This window comes from Mus pahari, chromosome 3 (genome assembly GCF_900095145.1).
Source record: "Mus pahari chromosome 3, PAHARI_EIJ_v1.1, whole genome shotgun sequence".
NCBI classification, from domain to species: Eukaryota; Metazoa; Chordata; class Mammalia; order Rodentia; family Muridae; genus Mus; species Mus pahari.
The window spans coordinates 87,795,396-87,816,838 of NC_034592.1; the positions used below are offsets into that span (position 1 = coordinate 87,795,396).

Here is a 21,443-nt window from a genome sequence, read left to right on the forward strand (position 1 = left end):
GATTTCTAGAGTATTAATCAGTGTTCAATTCAGGAAACAGACATCACTTTAGGTATTTTAAACAGGATAGGACTTAATAGAGAATTAAACACTGACTAAATCACAGAAAGGACTTAGGAAGGCTTCCAGGAACAGCTCCACAGACATGTGGAGTTCATCCGTTAGGACCATGTCCACAGCGTCAGGCACTGGGTTTGAGCATTTATGTCCATGGAGAAGTGAGTTAGGACTGAGACTAGGATCATGAATCTCTTTGGAGATAGATTGTTTCCACTATGCTGTCTCAGCCTCTAGCACACAAGGGAAAGAGAATCCAGATACAAGAATGTTATAGAAAGAGAGAAGAACTCTATCCCTACTGCATTCTCTACCTCGTGAGCTGATAAGGCACCAAGGGGGAAGAGGGATGAGTGAGGGTACCACCTGACTAGGACGTGTGCTTCCTGAACAAACCCTTGGAGCTTGGCTTAGAGCAGCGGTTCCCCTCCTGTGGGTCACAACCCTCTGGCAACCCTCTATCTCCAAAAATATTTATATTACAATTCATAGCAGTAGCAAAATCACAGTTATGAAGTAGCAACAAAAATAACTTAATGGTTGGGAGTCAACTGTATTAAAGGGAGGCAGCATTAAGAAGATTGAGAATTGCTGCTTTAGAGGAACTGGGAAATGCCCAGTTAGAGGTTTCATACCATAGCAGGGCTTGGTGATGCCTGCAGTCCCAAAATTCAGGAGGCTGAGGCAGGAGAAACACAAGTTAGGCCACCTGGGCTACATAGTGAGACACACACACACACACACACACACACACACACACACACACGGGTTAAAGGCCATGCTCTGCTCTTTGCTGTGCAAATAGAAAATCATGAACAACCAGTTTTCAGTGTAATGATTTAAATAAAACCTTCTCTGTGGGCTAAGGGCTAAGGACAGCTGTGAAAATCCCTCTGTACTGCCTTGTAAGATTCGGAAATTTTACAGGTATTTGAGGGGGGTTCAGATGGATAATAATCAGAATGGATCTTGCAGAAAGTGATAATTCATGAATGGTCATTTTGCCTTTCTAGATTACACGAGCTTCCCCAAATAGTCCCACTTCCTATATGAATCAATGCCATGCCCTTGAAAACAAGACACATCATTATTATTTTTTTGAGACAAGACTCCTGTAGCCTAGGCTAGCCTCAAACTTGATTTATAGTCGAGGGTGGCCTTGAACTCCTGCCTTCATCTCTCAAGTGCAGGGCTTATAGGTGTATGCCACCACCCTTGGCTTCGGGTGTCATAGATTGATGTCATTCTTTTCTCAGCAGAAACAAGACTTGGTCCATGTAAAAATCTGCATATGTTAATGCTAAGTAACAGGTGCTAATTCATAGTTTTAGTCTGTCAACAAACATTTTCTGAAAACTGTAGCGGTGAATTGGTTAACTGCTTTGACTCCGGTGGGTTGAGTGCATGCTGCACCCGCCCTGGAGCCCTCTGGATTCATGAATGGAAGAACACATGCCAGCTGACTTTGATAAGCCTTGACTAGCTCAATGGCTGGGCATTTCTAATCCTCCCTGCAGCTAGCACACACTTCCCTCCTGTGTTCCTGGCTTAACATCTTCTAAATCTATGTTTTATCTTTGCTGCCCTGTTACCTTCTGGGCAATGTCCCCCGATCCCCAATAAGGTCACTTTCCTTTTCCACCTACATTACTGGATGGTTTTCTTCTGCAGCTCTTAAATCTGACCCCTCTCCCTCCAAGTCATGAGGATTCTCCTCTTTGGTCACTTGCCTGCACAATCTAAAAGTCCTGCTTCAGTCTTTATGCCCAGCCTTTGGCTGTGTGGCAATTCTTTATTATCAATCAAAGCCATCTGTGGGCAGGGGCCCTCAGGCCCAGAAGCACAGCCTTTAGGAGCTGAATAAGACAAAGCATTAGAACCAATTCCCAACAGAAAACTTGTTGGGTCAGGCCCTGGGCTAAGTGAGTACAGAAATGAGAAAGGCATCGTTCCTGGCCTTAGGCCATTCGGGATGGTGGGACACTTGGTATGCTGGGAGAGAACAGTTCTAGGGGCTGTTACAGAAGGTTGGGTGGAGAGAGGGGGTATTATTGGCACTGTCCTTTAATAGATAAAGAGGTGCTAAGGGGCCCCCTTCTGTGTGCAGGGAGCACTGCACCCAGACCTGACCTCTCTCTGCTGCCCCACAGGCCCTTCATGCTGCTGCCACCACTGATGGAGTGGATGCGGGTGGCAATCACCTACGCAGAGCACCGTCGCAGCCCCACTGTGGACAGTGGCGATATCCGGCAGGCAGCCCGGCTACTGCTACCAGGCCTGGACTGCGAGCCCCGGCAACTCAAGTATGGGCCCAAAAGAAGGGGGCGAGCACAACATCTCTGTCCCATCACCTATAACACCTCTCTGCTATCTGCTGCTTCTAGTGGCTGGGTGGGCATCAGAGCAAGGCTGTAGGGCACCTGAGTTACACTAAGTATCATTCAAAAGTGCCACAGCCAAGTGGGGGAAGAGATTCGTTCTAGGCTTTGTCTGTAACTGCTGAAGTGTTACCCAGCACATGCATACCTTTGAATTTGGGCTGGAGTGCACATGGAGTGCGAGTCTTGGGTCCTGGCTGGGGAGGCTCTTTCATCCACCATGGTTTTCTTGTATCAGACCCTGTGCTGAGCTCTTCTGCCTTGTGCCTGTATCTCAGCCATCATGACAACTTTAAAGAGGGCTCTAGTGCCCTGTAACAAATGAAGAGACTGCAAGTCAGAGAGAAACAGCAGCTTGTCTGCAGAGGTGCCTAAATTTAAGATCATCATATTCCTTCCCACAGTAACTCCTCCTGTAGATAGGATGCTGCAGAAGCTGTTCATGGGTCAGCTCCTGCTGGCCATCCCTAGCCTGGCCTGGCCTGAGGGGTGCTTGAATTTCTGTTTTCTGACTGTGCTCAAACCATACTATAGATGTGAATTTTACAAACTTTGACCTAATTCAAGGATTCAGGTAGGAGCTTTTAGAATGCTCTGGTGTGCCCTGTGTAGGTACAGATCTTGTCTGTAATGGTCCTTAGTAAGTTGAGTTGATTGTCCATGGGATTCTGAGTCTCTCCCTGCCTTGTCCTTGGCACTTTGGGGTCTTACTAGGCAACCTGAAGAGACACAGGGAAAATCTAGACAATGCCTGCTTCACAAGCTGAAGGTCAGCCTGCTTGTGCAAGCACTATGCAGTGGCCAAGTGCTAAGGCTCAGGCCTGGGCACCAGCCCCGGTCAGCTTTCTCCTCCTCAAGGGAGTCTGAGAACTTGTTCCAACAGTTGACAGATCTCAAGAGCTCAGTCCACTGCACTAACCCAGGTATAGGAATCCGAGCTTTGTCCTCTCTAAGGCAGAGGTTCTCAACCTAACCCCTTTGCTATCTCCAAAACATTTACATTATGACTCCTAACAGTAAGCCAAATTACACGTAGGAAGTAGCAGTGAAATATGTTATGGTTGGGGTCAGCACAACATGAGGTCTGTATTAAAGGGCCGCAGCATCAGGAAGGTTGAGAGCCACTGCCCCGGGGCAAGACCAGAGCAAGGCCAGTCATAGCTGACCCCTGCGCAATTCAGTCCTCCCACCCAGCCAGACCCACTGTGCCGTGTATCACAGTCACACTCACACACCTCTTGGTCTCTCCTGTGCAGACCCGAGTGCTGCTTTAGTTCCTTCCGGAGGCTGGACGCTCGAGCTGCTACTGAACGCTTCAACCAGGACCTGGGCTTCCGCATGCTCAACTGTGGGAGAACAGACCTCATCAGCCAGGCCATCGAGGCCCTGGGCCCGGATGGGGTGAACACAATGGATGACCAGGTACCATCTTCGGACTCTTCTAGGCCAGGCATAGAGAGCGACTCAGAACTATGCTAGGGTGGGAGAAACAGTCACAGTTCCTGCATCTTGAGCCTGACTGGGGCTTGCTCAGTCAGCTCTGGGCCTCAAGCTCCTGACAGGTGGCCAATCTGGGTCCCCCAGTCGTCCTGGACAACTGTGGTAGTGTGGGTTCTGTTTCCCTGGTTGGAAGGCCAGCAACTGTCCTAGATGAGGCCGGGCTGAGGAAGAATCCAGTGAAGGCTTGGACTGTAGACTTGTGGGACATAATCACTGGCATGTATGTGAACAGGACTGTGTGCCAGCCACTCACAAGCTCCAGGACACGGGGTGACACTGGTAAAGAGAGAGTAAGACGCGAGCACCTAAGCCTACCTACCACCTAAGATCAAGTGCAACTGGAGTCAACAGCACACGGCAGCTGTAGCAGGATGATTCGGAGTTCAAGGCCAGCTTAGGCTACATAGTGAATTCAGGGCCAGTCTGGACTACAAAGTGAGATCCTGTCACAATAAAACTGAATGCTAAGCATCTAGTTCATAGGTAGAGTATTTGCCTAACATGTGCAAGGCCCCTGGTTCAGTCTCTAGCACCAAAAGAAAAAGGAAGAGGAGGAGGAGGAGGAGGAGGAGGAGGAGGAGGAGGAAGAGGGCAAACACATAAAACAAAGAGCACACTGATGAGAAGTACCAAGGAGCAGAATGAGGGAAGAGGGCAGGGATACTGGGGTGAACCCTGATTTACAGAAGAACTGTGAAGACGACTGCAGAGTCAGAAGACTGCAACTCACGCCCACTGTGGAATGTTTAGGTGACTCTGTTTGGGGATCAGTTACTGTGTCCCAAATGGTACTGTGTGGTTTGGAAGCCTATCCAAAAGCCTGGGGACAGACAGGCTGCCATGGAGGGTCACGGCCTGTGTCCGATGCCATGACAGTGCAACCCAGAGACTGGAGCAGCAGATGAAGCGTGAGGCTGGGAGTGCTCTGTGGGGCTGAAACTGAGCCTGAGGGAGGGCAGGGTTGGGTGCATCAGAACAGGAAAGAGGGTGAGGCAGCTGCCAGCGAGTGTGGCCAGGCCAGGCTGAGGAGCCACAGAGCGAGGAGTGTCTGCACAGTGGAGAACCTCAGGCTGGTGTTGGTTGCATGCAGGCACAGATGCAGGGCCTCTGTGGGAGCCTTCTTCCTGGTGTCCGCTTCCCCAGGGCCTGCAGTGTTGAAGCCCAGGCACTTACAGTTCAGACTGCTGAAGGCTTTAGTCTATCTACCACAGCACAGCTGAGGGATCTTGACAAGACACCCTGCCACCAAAGGGACCATGCCTTCCTCTCCTCAAAGGTGGGATAACAGTGCCTGCGTGCAGAGGAGTTGGTGGGATCTTCCATGTTCACTGTGGTTCTTGTCAATACGATTATTACTGCTGCTGTATTACTGTCAAAACGATGATGATTAGCCCTGAAATCTGGGCTTCAGCCCTCCATGTGTGCCTAAGGGACAGCATAAAAACGTTCCTTCCTTTCTCCTGCTCTGGGCCTGGTTTATGCTCTGAGTGTATACAGATGTGTGGAGAAAAACTCATTACATACCTGGTGTGTGTGTGTGTGTGTGTGTGTGTGTGTGTGTGTGTGTGTGTAGAGTGTGGAACAAAGCCAAGTTTCCATCATGCTGCCACTGGCTTCTCTGTAGCTGCTCAGCATTGTTGCTCTCTGAATGCTGGTATTTAGAAACAGATGCATAGGTAAACAGGCTGCTCGCCCCATGATTAATCTCAAGCCATTTCCTTATCTCCAGGAACTAGACAAGGATTTATGAGCTGAGAAGATCTTCTCTCCACACAGATAACCTAATAAATAATATCACAGAGCACCAGACACAGCTTGCCAGGATCCAGCTGTGTAGCACACTTTACGCTGTTGCCTCTGCCGTCAGACTCCTAGTCAGGGAGACAGCCCTGCTAGCTGCCCCTGTAGCTACAGTGAGGGAGTAGACGCCGCTTACAGTCTACACTGTACTGCTCATTAGCACAAGATATGGCCAGACACATCTCCCCAGAGACACTGCTGAGCACAGGCTTCAACAACTCAGACCGGGGTTCCAACCTAGGACCTTGGACAGTTAACTCCCCTTCTCTGTCCCACGTGCATACAATGAGGATAACAATAGAAGCCCCTCCCCTCACAGTAATAGTACAGTGATTAAATGGAACACTGCATATAAGTTACTTCCTACAGTGAATCCAGGAACTGGCCAGTGATATATGCAGTGTAATATGTTACTGTTAATTACCTCTCACTTGGGGTTGTAAGCTTATCATGTATGTACTGAGCACTGTGTATACTATTACCCTTCTACAACCAACTGAGACACACATTATTTCTATCTCTAAGATGAAGAAACTGAGGCAGAAAAGAGACATTGGGCCTGGGATCTGGCTACACTGCCTGCCATGTAGGCCATATATTTCTCACCCCTATGCTGATGACCCTGATTAGCCTTCCAGTTCCCTTGGCCCTGGGAGACACAGGCCCGTTCCTGAGGAGCAGCTGGGCAGAGACCTGTGGGATGTGGGATGCTCCGTTCTGTGTCTGACGATTTAGCATCGACCTTTGGTTCACAGGGTATGACGCCGCTTATGTATGCCTGTGCTGCTGGGGATGAAGCCATGGTCCAGATGCTGATTGATGCTGGAGCTAACCTAGATATCCAGGTAAAAGGAAACTCCTGTCCTAGGCCCTAACCCTACAGGCCTACAGGCTGGGCGTGGTATTTAAACTCTGTCTAAAACAAGCCAAGAGAAACAGCGAGCCAAGAGAAAGATGGTGGTCAGAGCAAAGACCACTTTCCTCTGAATTTGGACTGAAGAGGGAGATGAGAAGAGAGAGTGGCCATAACTCTATTTTCATAGCTCTTGCCCTCTATGATAAGCTAATCCCTAGTTGTCCCTGTCTCTGCCTCCTCCTGATGCATGAAGTGCTCCCCTTCTGTCTTCTCTTGCTCAGGAAGACATCACTTATTGGTTTTGAACCTTGTCCACACAAATGCTCTCAGAAGACATTACCAAGCAAATATACATACACTTTGGTTAACTTCGCCACCCTTTCAATGTATCCCTTTAGCTAAAGTACCTGTGTCATCTGCTCTGGAAAACAGTGAACCTTCTGGGAGCACTGTGCGAATAGTTCACCTTCCGGGAAACAGTGAGGATTTGTTGTATTTTAGGTTCCAAGCCACTCTCCCAGGCATCCCTCCGTCCACCCCGACAGCAGGCACTGGACCTCCCTGACATTCGCGGTGCTGCATGGACACATCTCTGTGGTGCAGGTGAGCGTCCGTGGATGCACCATGTGCCTCAGCTTCCAAGTGGGCTGTGTCCAGCCCCAGCCAGACACTGCTCCAGACCTGACCAGGAAAGCTCACCTGACTCACCTCAGGAGTGAAGTTAGTGTAGAAATGGAAGAGACTCTCTAACCAGGACTCTCTCCCAGTGAGTCCTGGGAGACCCGGACTTCAGCCTGCTCCATTTCACACTTGCAACCCTCATCTAGCCAGGTGCTCTTCCCTCAGACCTGGCTCTGCATCACAGTGTCCCTCCACTCCTGTCCCTCCCTGTCTCCCAGTTCCTGAGGAAGGACAGATGGCACAGCTCACACGTAAAGCTAAGCCTCGTTGTTGCCCACCTTGGGTCGGGCTGCTATGGCTGGCATCACAGTGAGGAGATGATGGTTCTAGAAGCAGAAGCTGTGGGCAGAAGGGGCACCAGTGACATGGCACTCAGTTCACAGGTCCTGCAGGACTCTACCGCCCTGCACCCTGGGGTGGGCATCACTCCCTCCTCCTCTTCTAGGATGCAAGGCCTCTGTGGGTAGTAAAATCGGGCCTGCCTGTGGTAGTCAGCGCAGCCTGGCGTGCAGCCAACCCTCTGGAGGTGGTTGTTGCCCCGTTGGCCACTGCGCCTAGTCTGCTTCGTAGTCACTGCCTTCCCAGGCCTGAGCAAAGTCACTGCCTCCGTCCAGGCTGGGCCTGTGGGCTGTGCCCTGGGCTGGCCTGGTGCCCAGTTTCGTCCAACAGGCAAGTCCCCACCCCCACTGCCTCGTCCCAGCAGGGAGCACATGAGGTTTCTGACTGACAAGTCCCCAGCAGATACAGGCCTTCTCTGCGCCCCACACCCTGAGGGAAGCTTGGAACTCACCTGGGACTTTTGTATCTGGTTGCCAGGGAGGGGCGGTCAGAGGTTTGAGGTGTGTCTTCAGAAGCCTGGGAGTGTGCAAAGCAAGCCCCCTCTACAGCAGAATGCAGGCAACACCCTTGCCTCCTCCGACCCCTGGCAAAGCTGTCCTTGATGGAATGGGGCCACTTGCACTCCTGGCTAGCCTGCGACATTCTGCTTCTCCCCACCCCTTGCCACCCCAGGTAGCCACTGAGCCTGTCCAGTGAGGAGTCCAAATGCCGCTGGTTATCGGTGTGCCGAGCATCATATCGTTTAATCTCAGTGTTGCTTCAAGGCAGGCCTCTCTCCTCACCTTGTAGCTAGGGAAGCCTAAAGTTCAACCCTGCAGTCAGGGGCCATCACTGTAGCCCATACTTCTACACCTGCTACTGCTCAGGGCCTTGTTTCCCTCTAGGGCAGTGGTTCTCAACCTTCCTAATGCTGTGACCCTTTAACACAGCTCCTCATGTTGTGGTGACCCCCAACCATAAAGTTATTTTCATTGTTCCTTCATAACTGTAATTTTGCTGCTGTTATGGATCATAGTGTAAATATCTGTTGTGCAAGACATCTGATAGACCCAAAGGTTGAGCACTGCTGTTCTAGGTGACACTTGATTGTAGGTGACACTTCCTGTTCTGCTCATCTGTGTGAGTTCTCCAGAAGGTCTCTGAAGCTGATTGGTGGGAAAGTATTGAGAAGAGGAAAAATAGTTCCAAGGTAGCCACAGTTTAGCACATGGTGCATGGTGGGGTGATGGTGACGGTGAAGATGACACAAGTGCAGATCCCTGAGGGTAACTAGGTGCCCTCAGACTTGAGTGCCTCAGCTGCCAGTGGGAGCTATTTCATGGTCACATGTTTGGAGAGACTTATAAGTCCTGCCCCCTAGAGCACTCCACCCCTCTCCAGGCACCCTGTCATGCTGAGTATGTCTTCTTCCTGTGCCTGACAGCTGCTACTTGATGCCGGTGCCCATGTGGAGGGCTCAGCTGTGAACAGTGGGGAGGACAGCTACGCCGAGACACCCCTGCAGCTGGCCTCTGCAGCGGGTAGGTACACTGCTTTCCTGTCCCTCAAGTTCACATCATGATCACAGTTTAGCCTTGTCACCCAGGCTGGTCACTGAGCTATGTGCTATCTTTAGAAACTCTTAAGGTTCCTTCTAGGCTACTGGAAGGGGTCCTTCCCTCTATCCCCCAGTGCTTTTGCTGAGCAAAGGGTCCAGAGAGGGCCCAGGAGAGCAATGAGCCTTCCCCTCCTGAGGACCTAGACAGAGTAGGACACAGCCACCTTCTCTGGCCTCCCATTTATACCCATGTTATCATTGCCTGATTGTGATTGTAGGTCTCCCCCAATTATCCCAAGGATCAGATCTTGGAGACCCCATCTGCCCCACCTTGGTTTCCCTCCTCAGATCTCATGAACTCTGGTACTTCCACCTTATCTTTCAGGGAACTATGAGCTGGTCAGCTTGCTGCTGAGCCGGGGTGCTGACCCCCTCCTCAGCATGCTGGAAGCCAACGGCATGGCGTCTTCCCTCCATGAGGATATGAACTGCTTCAGTCACTCTGCCGCCCACGGCCACAGGTACAAACCCTGAGGTGCCCGCCCTAGGTGACCAGGAACACTGAAATGCACTCTCCTGAGCCTGGGCTTCTGAGGCAGGAGAGCAGCCAGGCCTGGTGGTGGCTCCTGAAGCCAGAGCTTGGGTGTATGTTAGCCAGGATAATGTAGGTTCCTGGTCAGCATGGAGGCCAAGACTTTGGAGACCTGGAGACACTGGATGGCTTCTGACACACTGGCACTGACTGGGACCTAAACCTCGAGCCCATCCCTTTTTAGCAAAACTGTTATTCATGTAGCTGCCAAGACTCCAGTCCTCTGTGAAGTTGGTGGTGATTTTCCCGTGCCTGTGGTGCTCCCAGAGTACCCCCAGGGCTTCGCTCAGCACACGGGCCGGCTAGGAAGAGGTTGCTAGTAGCTTCAGGAGCAGATGGCAGGCCTGCCTGGCCCTGTGACGGCCACAGCAGGCTGAAGCCAGAGTTGTTAGGCAGTGCTAGGGGTGGAACGTGGAGGGGAACAAGAGAAGCGGTTACTAGAGAGCAGGAAAGGAGACAGAAAAGAAAGACTGGTGGGCAAGACGCAAGGCGCAGTTCAGGGCTGTCTCCTCAACACTACTAGACTTGTGCGCCTGATCTCCCTGACAGTGCCTGCCCATGCCTTTTTCTAGAATCCCAAAACCCTTCCCATCAATGCATAGGAGGAAAGCAGGGAGGGCTGGTGGGCTTGTCCACTATGGAGTAGGTTGATGGTACCTTTGCATCAGACTGGCACCAGCCCCAAGAGAGGGTGATTCTGGTATCCTGTCTTAAGGTGGCAAAGCAGCTATGGCTCAGAGATGTAGAACAGCCTGAGATCACGCAGCCAAGTGCAGAGCTATGACTCCTCACTCATATTAGCACAGAAGAAAGGTCCTTGGCTCCTCTACTCATCTGCAATAGGGGATGCTGAGAGCCCTCTGCTGCCCTGAGGTAATCCATCATGGCCACCGGGCTCTAGAATATAGCTCAGCTGGGCACTGTCCGCCCGTCTTGGGGACCCCAGGGCTTATTTTGCTGTCCTGGCTTACAGGAATGTCCTGAGGAAGCTCCTGACTCAGCCACAGCAGGCGAAAGCAGATGTGCTGTCCCTGGAAGAGATCCTGGCTGAGGGCGTGGAGGAAAGCGACACATCGAGCCAGGGCAGCAGTGAGGGGCCCGTGAGGCTAAGCCGAACCCGAACAAAGGCCCTGCAGGAAGCCATGTACTACAGCGCTGAGCACGGCTACCTGGACATCACCATGGAGCTGAGGGCGCTGGGTGAGGCTGCGCAGGTGTAAACAGTTGCACAGAAACACATGCACGGGCACATGGGAATAATCACTACACAGAAACACACAGTGCATGAGTATGCGGCAACAGTCACTGCACAGAAACACACAGTGCACGGGCACTCGGGAACAGTCACTGCACAGAAACACACAGTGCACGGCATGCAGGAACAGTCGCTGCACAGAAACACACAGTGCACGGGCACACAGGAACAGTCACTGCACAGAAACACACAGTGCACGGGCACTCGGGAACAGTCACTGCACAGAAACACACAGTGCACGGCATGCAGGAACAGTCACTGCACAGAAACACACAGTGCATGGGCACGTGGGAACAGTCACTTCACAGAAACACACAGTGCACGGGCACACGGGAACAGTCATTGCTCCCAGGGTCCCAGTCTTCTGCTTGCAAGCCAACTCTCCCTTCTGATGGCACACCAGGAGTCTAGGACGCTGAAGATTACAAAGATGTCAGTGTGCCTGGTTGCTCAGACGACTTTCTACCCCTGGGGTCTGTGAATCTGTGGACTTCTGTGTCATCCAGGGAAACTAGTCAGCCTGGCAGACTTGAACCAGATCCTGTGTTAGCTGTATAGTATTACAGGATCTAAGCCTCACTTACCACCTCTTTGTGGATTTGGTTCTGATTATCCTCGACTAAGAACAGGATGCTGTCCGCTAGGGCACACAAGGCATGGTGGTGTAATTGTGGGGCCAAATGCACAAACCCAAGGGCAGCAGTTCTTAACCTTCCTAATGCTGCGACCTTTAATTCAGTCCCTCATGCTGTGTTACTCCCAACATAACATTATTCTTTTTTTTTTTAAAGATTTATTCTTTTTTTTAAAAGATTTATTTATTTATTATATGTAAGTACACTGTAGCTGTCTTCAGACACTCCAGAAGAGGGAATCAGATCTCATTAAGGATGGTCGTGAGCTACCATGTGGTTGATGGGATTTGAATTCTGCACCTTTGGAAGAGCAGTCGGGTACTCTTACCCGCTAAGCCATCTCACCAGCCCCACAACTAATTTTTACTGCTATTATGAATCGTGATGTAAATACCTGTGTTTTCTGATAGTCTTAGGTGACTTTTGTGAAAGGGTCATTTGTCCCCAAAGGGGTCACAACCCACAGATTGAGAGCCACTGCCCTAGGGCCTGGCCATCAAAGCCCAGGCAGCCCCAGGAATATCACTGGGATATAATTGGACTTTGACATAAGTTTCATACCCTAGTCTTGCTGCCCCATGGCCCCAGACTCAGGCCAGGGAACTCCAGTGAACCCTTACGTGTCCTGCTGTGCACGGGTACGCCAGGGAGCTGGATGCTTCCAGCTCCTCCACAATGGAGCCACTTCAGGCTTCTGTTCTTGAGTGCCCTGCGTATTTTCTGGGTGCATCTGGTCATCCCTCCAGAATGGGTTTTTCTCAGCAAATAGTTCTAGAGCCAACAAGCACTAGGCCCTTAGTTTGGCTGAAGGCCTTCCTCCGTGTCACCTGATGAGCAGGCAAAGCATCCCGTGCCCTGTCAGCTGAGCCTGACAGGAAATCCACACTTGGTTCAGAGAGGGAACTCAGTGGGACATCAAGCAGAGCCCACCCTGGAGAGGCTGTGCTTTACTGGGAGGGAGTGACAGCTGCCCTTCTCTCTGGCCAGGGGTCCCCTGGAAGCTGCACATCTGGATAGAGTCTCTGCGGACCTCCTTCTCACAGTCCCGGTACTCAGTGGTGCAGAGCCTCTTGAAGGATTTCAGCTCCATCAAGGAGGAGGAGTACAACGAGGAGCTGGTGACGGAAGGCTTGCAGCTCATGTTCCACATCCTCAGGACCAGCAAAGTGAGTGGGCGCCGCAGCCCTGACCTGGCTTCCACATCCTTGGATGGCCGTATAAATGTACATGCGCAGCCATCCCCCACACATGAACATATATCACCCTAACACCCAGAGTTGGACTGCATGGCTGCCAGAGGGCAGAGGCCATGGCAGTCCAGGCTGGAGCCCAGCCAAAACAGCCATTTGGGAAATCACAGATGAAGTGACAGTCTGTTCTGGCCAACAAGCCTGATGTAGCTGCAGCTACAGCCAGCCATGCACATGAGCTGAAGGTCCTTCCCGCCTCTCCCTACAGAATGACTCTGTCCTCCAGCAACTGGCCACCATCTTCACGCACTGCTATGGCACCAGCCCCATCCCCAGCATCCCGGAGATCCGGAAGACCCTGCCAGCCAGGCTAGGTGTGTATCCATGCCCACTAGGGCTTGTCCCCACACTCTTCATTATCCCCATCACTCTTGCCTGCTTTTCTGTTCCCAAGTGCCAAGGCCCTAGCTTCAGTTTCTCTATCCCTCACCTTGTGTCCTCTGCTCCATCCCACCCCAGCCCTCTTATTAGAGGGTGGACACCCTGACACTATCTTTGTCTTCCTACCCACAGATCCTCACTTTCTGAACAACAAGGAGATGTCCGATGTAACCTTCCTAGTGGAAGGAAAGCTGTTTTATGCACACAAAGTCCTTTTGGTGACAGCATCTAACAGGTAGGCCACCTGGGTATCAGCCAGGAACACCTCCAGTTCTTTTAGCATTGAGGTGTGCTGTGAGTCTTCCTGAAGAGATGGAAGCAAGCATGTGTCCACCCCAGACAGGACACTAATAAATGATTCCACCTAGGTCTAGCTTAGGAAACTAGTGAGTTTGAGGGTCAGGTTACTTAAAGGTACATGATGTCCCAGAGGCAATCCTAGCATGGGTGCATGAAACCTGCATCTCTGAAGTTCCTGGCTGACTTGCCCAGTCTTTTCTTCCCAGCAGTCATTGCTGCTTATATAACCTTGAGAGAGATGATGTGAATTTTTCTAAGTTTCGGGAACTTCCTCTGAACTGTCTTGTTTACTTCTAGACCTTGTTTCATCTGCCTTAGAAGAAAGAGCTATATAAGGTGACCATACTGCTAGAGAAAAGGGACCAAGGGGACCTTATAACTTCTGCCCCTGGGGTACAAAGTGGGCCAGACTGGGTGCAGCAGGAGCAGAGTCCAGCAGCTGACTATTAGAACACAGAAGTATTCCAGAATAAGGAGCTAGCGTTCCCATCATAGGTCATCGTGCAAGGGGAGAGTGGGGGAACAGAACAGAGCTGGGCCCAGCAGCCCAGGATGATGTAAAATGGCACCTGCCAAACATTAGTTTGGGAACAGGGCAGTCACTTTTAGTGCTCCATCTCTCAGAAGCAGCTTAAATGGCTCAGGCCATGTTCAAACCCTACCTTGTCTCCTTGTTCCAGGTTCAAGACCTTAATGACCAACAAATCAGAACAAGATGGGGACAGCAGCAAAACCATTGAGATCAGCGACATCAAGTACCACATCTTTCAGGTGCGTGGGCCTCAGGGTTACTCTCTCCTTGAAAGTCCCTCTGCACAGCCTATCCTGGGCCTTAGGCATCTAGACCCTCTTTTCCCGAGGGCCTGTGTGATTTACCAAGTCAGTGACCACAAGGGAGCCACTCAGTCCTCCCCTCGTGCAGACTGATCCTCTGTGAGGCTGTGGCTTCAGAGCTACCTCGGGAATCCAGGCAGTCTGGACATAGAAAGGATGAACACTGTGCCCCAGGTTGGAAAGGCAGTGGCTGGGCCCTTAGGCAACCATGGTGTAGGCTGCCCAGGGCTTTGCACAAGGTTCAGGCTGAGCAACAGACAGCAGCAGATGAGGAGGGTTGGAGTCTCAGCCGAGAGAGATTTTCCAGAAAGTCCTGTAGCCGCCTGTGGCCACACTAACTGAGTTCCTGAGTGGGAGGCAGGAGCTGTATGGGAGAAAACAGCGAGAGAAATAATGGAGGCCAAGACATAATATTTTTCTGATCAAGGCCCTCGAGTTGACTAAGAGTCTGAGCTTATAAAGAGGGGAGGCCCATCCCCCACCAGTCCTTTCTTGGCGCCTGTCCCCAGCCTATAGGCCATCTGCTGGATGCTGTCTCCAGAATATCTCAAGGGTCTCTCAGCAGGTTGCTGTGTCTTGGAGAAGAGCAGCAGCAGGTGGCAGAACAATAGAGCCATCTAGGTGGGAAGACCCCACCCCAGGTGGTCTCATTCTCAGTGGCAGCAATGTCTGAATCAGCCTGCTTCAAGGCTGGGGGAGGCTACAAGTCCTAGGTGTGTTTGTGTTAGGGGGCTGGTCCTTGGCCTGTAGATCTGACCCCCTTTAGGGCTATGACCGCACAGAGGCCCAGCAGCAGCAGGTAGTGCTAGGCCCTGTCTTGCCCTGCACAGAGTAAGATCCCATGGGAGAGACCACAGAATCCCCAGCCCCATCACTCAGGAGTACAGAGAGCCACCATGTAACAGTCCTGGCCCTCTGTGCCACCACACTAAAGGCCAGGTGTGGTGACAAGCACTTACAGCCCCAGTCCTCAGAGGCTGAGGCAGAAGGCTCATGTGCGTGAAGCCAGAGAGGACCAGAGCGTGAGACCTTCAGGAAGTCCAAAGCAGTGCCTGCCTCCTCGGCCTCCTTGGCCTCCTCTTTAGTCACATTAGCTACTCTGGGACAGAGGCCACCCTCAGTGAGACAGGGCTGTGACTCTTATGTGTACAGAACAGGAAAGGACACTTCCTGGGAAAGTGGCAGCCAGGCTGGGGTAGCAACAGCCAGTTAAGACTGCAGACTACTGACTGTGCCCTGAAGCCTGAGTGGGAAGACTTAGCTTCTGTACACAGGAAGCTCCCAGGGGGCCAGGTGGTGCTGGTCGCTGACACTTTATTTCTAGCATTTTAAAATTATGTGTCGTGGGGTGCAGGGGGAAGGCATGCCAGTGTGTACAGATTTGCTCCTTCTACTGTGAATCCTGGGCTTTACCCTCGGGTCACTGGGCATGAGAGCAGCTCACCAGACATTTCTTAGACATGCTGAATTCAGGCTTCCACCTGCTCCTCACTTAAGCCTCACAGCAGTCCGAGCTCCGCTCCCCTCTTGGCAGACGAGGGGTCAGAGATTGAGTAGCTTGTTTAAGGTAACACTGGTGGGAAGTGACACGAAGGCAAGGAAAGACTTGGATTTGATAAGAGCTTGACAACGAGATGGAAAAGTCATGGGACGAGGAGGGAGAACAGGTGGGAGTGGGAACACGGTAACTAAAGGACGAGCCAGGGAGGCAGGCCGGGGCTTGGCCTTCTCTCCCTCTACCCTGGGGAGACACAGCTCTAGAAGCCCAAAGTCCAGGTGACTGCAGCCATGCTCAGATGTAGGATGGTCCTGGAGAGCCGCAGGGATTGGTGGAAAGGTCGAGAGATGTGTGGGCTCAGCCTTGGGGCAGAGCAAGGTCACCTGTGCCAGGCCAGGCTGGCAGCTCCTGTGGAGGGTAAATGGGGACAGTAGCCTACCAGGGCAGCACACACAAGCCTTGTAAATGCTACCCTCAGCTCCCACCCAGGGTTAGCCACTTAGCCAGATCAGGCTCAGGACATCTACCTGCCTTATTCTGTGGATCCCCTGGGCCCATCTAACTTTATTTACTCCAGCATTTCCAAAGTATTTTAATGTATGTACTCCAACACATCCATAGTATAAGAAATTGAGATGTTTCTTATTTTAGTACTAGAGATTAAGTTTAGGGTCTCCTGCTTGCTGGAGAAGCACTCTACTGCCCAGCTACATCCACCACTGTCCCAACTGAGTGGGGGGATCCCGGGGCTGAGACTTTGTCCTGCTGGCTAAGGAGGCACGGAGGACTCACGGGGACAGACTACTGAGCCACTGTATGATGGCTGTGCAGGCTCCAGCTGGGGCCGCAGAAGCCTTGGGAGTCTGGCTTCCTGATGGGAGCTTGCCAGTACCTGGTTGAGCTGCCGCTCTGCTGTCAGGTTTTCTCCTAGACCCTCTGGTGCCTCTGCAGCCTGAGGGCCGGTCCTAACAGAGCCTGGCTGTGCCTGCTGGAGCCTTGTTTACTCTCACGCCTGCCAGCACCTTGCTGGGGCTGTTTCTTCAGCCAACCAGAGAGAATTGTTTTCCTTCTTCTAACTGGGAACCTCACCGGGTTCCAGTGTAATGGCAATATTAGTGATGTAAACCTCAAACTCAATATAGCTGCCCATTCCTGGGCTCTCCCATGGAATCACTTCCTGAGCGCTCTAGGCACAGATCTCAGCCAGGCAGCAGAGCGAGCACTTCTTTTCCTGAGGAGGTCTGCCAAGGTAACAGAATCTGGCCTGCTTAGACAGTTGTTCCTCTACTCACCCTCAGTTCCATATAGTCTTTTTTTTTTTTTTTTTTTTTTTTAAGATTTATTTATTGTAGCCGGGCGGTGGTGGCACACACCTTTAATCCCAGCATTTGGGAGGCAGAGGCAGGCGGATTTCTGAGTTCAAGGCCAGCCTGGTCTACAAAGTAAGTTCCAGGACAGCCAGGGCTATACAGAGAAACCCTGTCTCGAAAAACCAAAAAAAAAAAAAAGATTTATTTATTGTTATCTGTAAGTACACTGTAGCTGTCTTCAGACACACCAGAAGAGGGCCTCAGGTTTCATTACGGATGGTTGTGAGCCACCATGTGGTTGCTGGGATTTGAACTCAGGACCTCTGGAAGAGCAGTTGGTGCTCTTAACCGCTGAGCCATCTCGCCAGCCCCCCATATAGTCTTATTTGCTTCTGAGACAGGGTCTCACTATGTAGACCAGACTAGCCTTGAACCTTCCTTCTTCAGTGTTGGATTACAGATCTATACCAACATGCCTGGCCATTCATAGAGTTTATTTTATACTTTTGCTTTGCTCTGAGGTAGGGTGTCCCTGGCTGCCCTGGTGATGTATGGTCCAAGCTGGGCCTCAAACTTGGCCAATCCTCCCATCTAAGTTTCCTGAATGCTGGGACTGTAGGCATGTACCAGCACACCGGGTTCATACATTTTGGACAAAAGCAGTGAGCATGTAGTGGGAGTGGGGTGGGAGTGGGGGTAGCAGCCCTGCTTTAGAATAACAAACCAGAGTGACTTGAGGAAAGACATCTTCCCTCCTGGGCTACAGAGCTCTCATGGGGATAGGTTCCTTGTCATGGCAAGGAGCCAGAGGGTCTCAGAGCTGGCAGTATAGCTGTGCAGCACCACACGGGTGGTGTTTACGCAAGTCCGTTTCCACTGCAGATGCTGATGCAGTACCTATACTATGGAGGGACAGAGTCCATGGAGATCCCCACTGCTGACATCCTGCAGGTAAGAGAAGGGCGTGTAGCCTCGTGTCCTCTAGTGTCCTCTCAGCCCTGATCTCGGATCCATGTGGAGAGACCTGTCATCTGAAATTAGGGCACTTCTGGAGACAGAACAGGTATCGGGCACACCTCCAAGCCCAGCTTTCTTGGCACGCCCGTGGGGTTCAGCCCAGGAGCAACAGGCAGTGGCCGAATCTCCTGCTCACCAGTGGTCCATGGCCCAGGGGCTCACTCTAACTTGCAGCCCAAGGTCTCTTTGGAGGTCAGAAATCTCAGCCCACACCTGTGCCTATCCTGTACCTCTCAAACCCCAGCTGTACCAAGATGATCTAGAACAGGACCATTTCAAGGGAACCATCTCTTCTCAGACTAGTTTGGCAGGAGGGCTGGGTCCTGGGACGTAACGAGGATGCTTTCACTTCTTTTTTTGTTTGTTTGTTTGTTTGTTTGTTTGTTTGTTTGGTTTTTCGAGACAGGGTTTCTCTGTATAGCCCTGGCTGTCCTGGAACTCACTTTGTAGACCAGGCTGGCCTCGAACTCAGAAATCCGCCTGCCTCTGCCTCCCGGGTGCTGGGATTAAAGGCCTGCGCCACCAGGCCCGGCGATGCTTTCACTTCTAAGAGGCCTGCTTTCCCCCTGACTAGCTGCTGTCAGCTGCCAACCTGTTCCAGCTGGATGCCCTGCAGAGACACTGTGAGATCCTGTGCTCCCAGACCCTTAGCGTGGAGAGTGCTGTCAACACCTACAAATACGCTAAGGTCAGTGCTGGGGACAGTCAGCCACTTCCCCTCTCTTCTTTGCAGGGCCCTGTCACAGCACTGACAACAGGCAGGAGATGAAATGCATGTGTCCAGACCACATGAAGGGCAGAGGAGTGGCCGAGGGAACTTAAAGCTCCACCTGGAGCCTGTGGCTCCTGCTGCCAGCCGGGCCCTGACATTGGCTCAGGCCCCAAATCAGAAGTCAGATGGCTTAGAGCCATCTCACATCTCGGCCAGCTACCTCTGAAGCCCGCTTTCCTCACGTCCCACTCAGCTACCCTCAGTTCTGCTTTGGGAGTAGCATCCTCATGGCCTCTCCACATCCTGTCTTCCCTATGTGTGAACCTCATGTTTCTTTCAAAAGTATGAAGCCATGCTATCCCCCTACTTAATGGCTGCCTGCAAACCAAGTCGCCAGCCCATAGCAAGCTTGACAAGACTCATAGCATCCCACCCTCCTGAGACAACCCTTCCCCCTTTCTGCAAAGCACTTTCAAAGACCAACCAGTCCCATGTCTTCATCATGTCCCCAGGCCTCAGGCATTCCCAGCCTTTACTGTCCGTCTGTCGTCACCTGGCTTGTCTCATTCGTTTCTCAGGTTTTATCCCCCTGCATGTTAGCTCCAAGAGAGCCTCAGAGGGACTCCATGCCCTGCTCAGAGGCAGACTGGGAGTGAATGCTTGATATTTTCTGCATTAGCACAGCCTTGGAGCATCGCCCATGATGCTCGTGAGCCTTATGCTGGGCAGTGTGTAGTCACTGCCCTTAGGAAAGGAGCTGTTCAATAAAGCTATCATTTGTGACATAGGGGAGGGAAAAGGTAGGGGCCAGGGACTCATTAATATTCTTGGTGACACAACTGAGACTTGAACCAGGTACTCCCAGGAGGTACTCACACAGGAGAGGTGGCTTCAAGAGGTATCTCCCCAGGTTTAAGCTGAGCCCTCTTGTGAGTGGGTGAGTAGGTTAGGGCAGGTCTGGGGATGGAGAAGGCTATAGGAAGGCCACGGGCCTCACGTCTCTTTCTACCCGCAGATCCACAACGCCCCGGAGCTGGCCCTCTTCTGTGAAGGCTTCTTCCTCAAGCACATGAAGGCCCTGCTGGAGCAGGATGCCTTCCGGCAGCTCATCTACGGCCGAAGCAGCAAAGTCCAGGGCCTGGACCCACTGCAGGATCTGCAGAGCACCCTCGCTGAACGAGTGCATTCTGTCTACGTCACCTCCCGGGTGTGAGGCAGGGTGGAGGGGGACTGTTATCTGAGGGCGTGCAAAGGTCTGCTAAGGCCAGAAACCACCAGTGACCCCCAGTAGAGGGAGGCTTGCCAGCTTTGGGTACTTCCTGCTCTCCCTCTAGATAACCATCTGTGGTGTTGACTGACCCTTGTGGACAGAGTCCACTTCACTGTTGCTCAACCAGTAACTGGCAAGGGGTGTAACATAGTTGCACCTTGAGGTCCACCCTGTGCCCTCTCCCCTCCAGTGGCTCAGCAGCAAGCTCACCTCAGCTCCAGCGCTCGCCATCCTGGCAGGGCTGTTAGGAGCATGGGCATTCTTATGAATATAGAAAATGGATCCTGAGTCCCAGGCCACTGGTTGCAGTAGCTGGTATGCTTCGTTTTCCTAAACAGAGAGGAAAGAAAGGCTTTCCAAATCCTGTCCTCCAAGCTGTGCCTTTGAAAGGGCTGGTGGCCCCTGTCTGTGAAGACTGGACCTCTAGTGGCCCTCCCCACAAGACTACTAAGTTAAGAGTCTGAGCTCAGAGCTTCTGAGCTGAGGGGATGATGGGCTACAGAACAGGAACTCAAGGACTTCAGCTCTTGCTGCTACAGCTGGCAGCCAAAGTGACGAGGTCAGTTCTGGGTCCGGCCTAGCTCATGTGTCTGCAGGCTGAGGCAGCAGAGCGCCTTCCACTCAGGGCAGGGGTGCAAGAGCACACTTGTCACCTGGGATCTGTGACTCTGGGGCATGAAGGACAGGACCTCGGTGGAAGAGAGGCTGTGTCCCTTCCCCTCCTGTCCTCAGCCTTGGCTCCCCATCCTCTGGCCTGTTTGTGGACAGATGCTGGGACAGCGTCAAGAACAGCTACCTTAGAAACTATTTATTCCTCAGAAGCCCCCAGGGCTCGCAGTCCTGGAAAGGTATTTTCAACTTGCTGCTTGTGCGGGATGTACAAAGGAATGAATGGTATTTTATTGCTGTAATATTGTATGATACTGTAACTATACCTTAATGTTGTTACTTACTGTAAATGTGCTATGGTTTTATCAACAATAAACACTCATTAACATTGACATTGGCATCTGCTCCTGGTAAAAGATTGCCTAGGAGTTCAGAGTTGCAGAGGAGCCCCGCTGGACCATGGGGAACCCAGAGCCGAGTCGGTCCCACTGGGCAGGAAAACCCCACAGCAGAGCTACCATATACCTAGCTACTCACTTGTCTGGTATCACTCTGACTCTGTCCTCGGATTGGCCAATTTCTTCACCTGGGAAATGAGGCGCATGAAAAGTTGATGTGCCAATGGGCTAGAC

General features: G+C 51.9%; 1 protein-coding gene across 1 annotated transcript in view; it reads left to right on the forward strand.

Moving 5' to 3' along the window:
• The window catches only part of Abtb2 (ankyrin repeat and BTB domain containing 2), a 152,359-nt gene extending 131,156 nt beyond the window's left edge, over nt 1-21,203 (forward strand). Inside the window, exons 4-17 of the mRNA XM_021193332.2 lie at nt 2,208-2,360; nt 3,692-3,857; nt 6,491-6,580; nt 7,093-7,194; nt 9,035-9,131; nt 9,534-9,669; nt 10,714-10,940; nt 12,618-12,796; nt 13,089-13,194; nt 13,394-13,496; nt 14,242-14,332; nt 18,086-18,154; nt 18,795-18,908; nt 19,948-21,203. Of these exons, the coding sequence (XP_021048991.1) occupies nt 2,208-2,360; nt 3,692-3,857; nt 6,491-6,580; nt 7,093-7,194; nt 9,035-9,131; nt 9,534-9,669; nt 10,714-10,940; nt 12,618-12,796; nt 13,089-13,194; nt 13,394-13,496; nt 14,242-14,332; nt 18,086-18,154; nt 18,795-18,908; nt 19,948-20,145 (1,831 nt within the window). The 3' untranslated portion in view covers nt 20,146-21,203. The remainder of the gene's footprint in view (nt 1-2,207; nt 2,361-3,691; nt 3,858-6,490; nt 6,581-7,092; nt 7,195-9,034; nt 9,132-9,533; nt 9,670-10,713; nt 10,941-12,617; nt 12,797-13,088; nt 13,195-13,393; nt 13,497-14,241; nt 14,333-18,085; nt 18,155-18,794; nt 18,909-19,947) is intronic.
• Nucleotides 21,204-21,443: the final 240 nt, after the last annotated feature.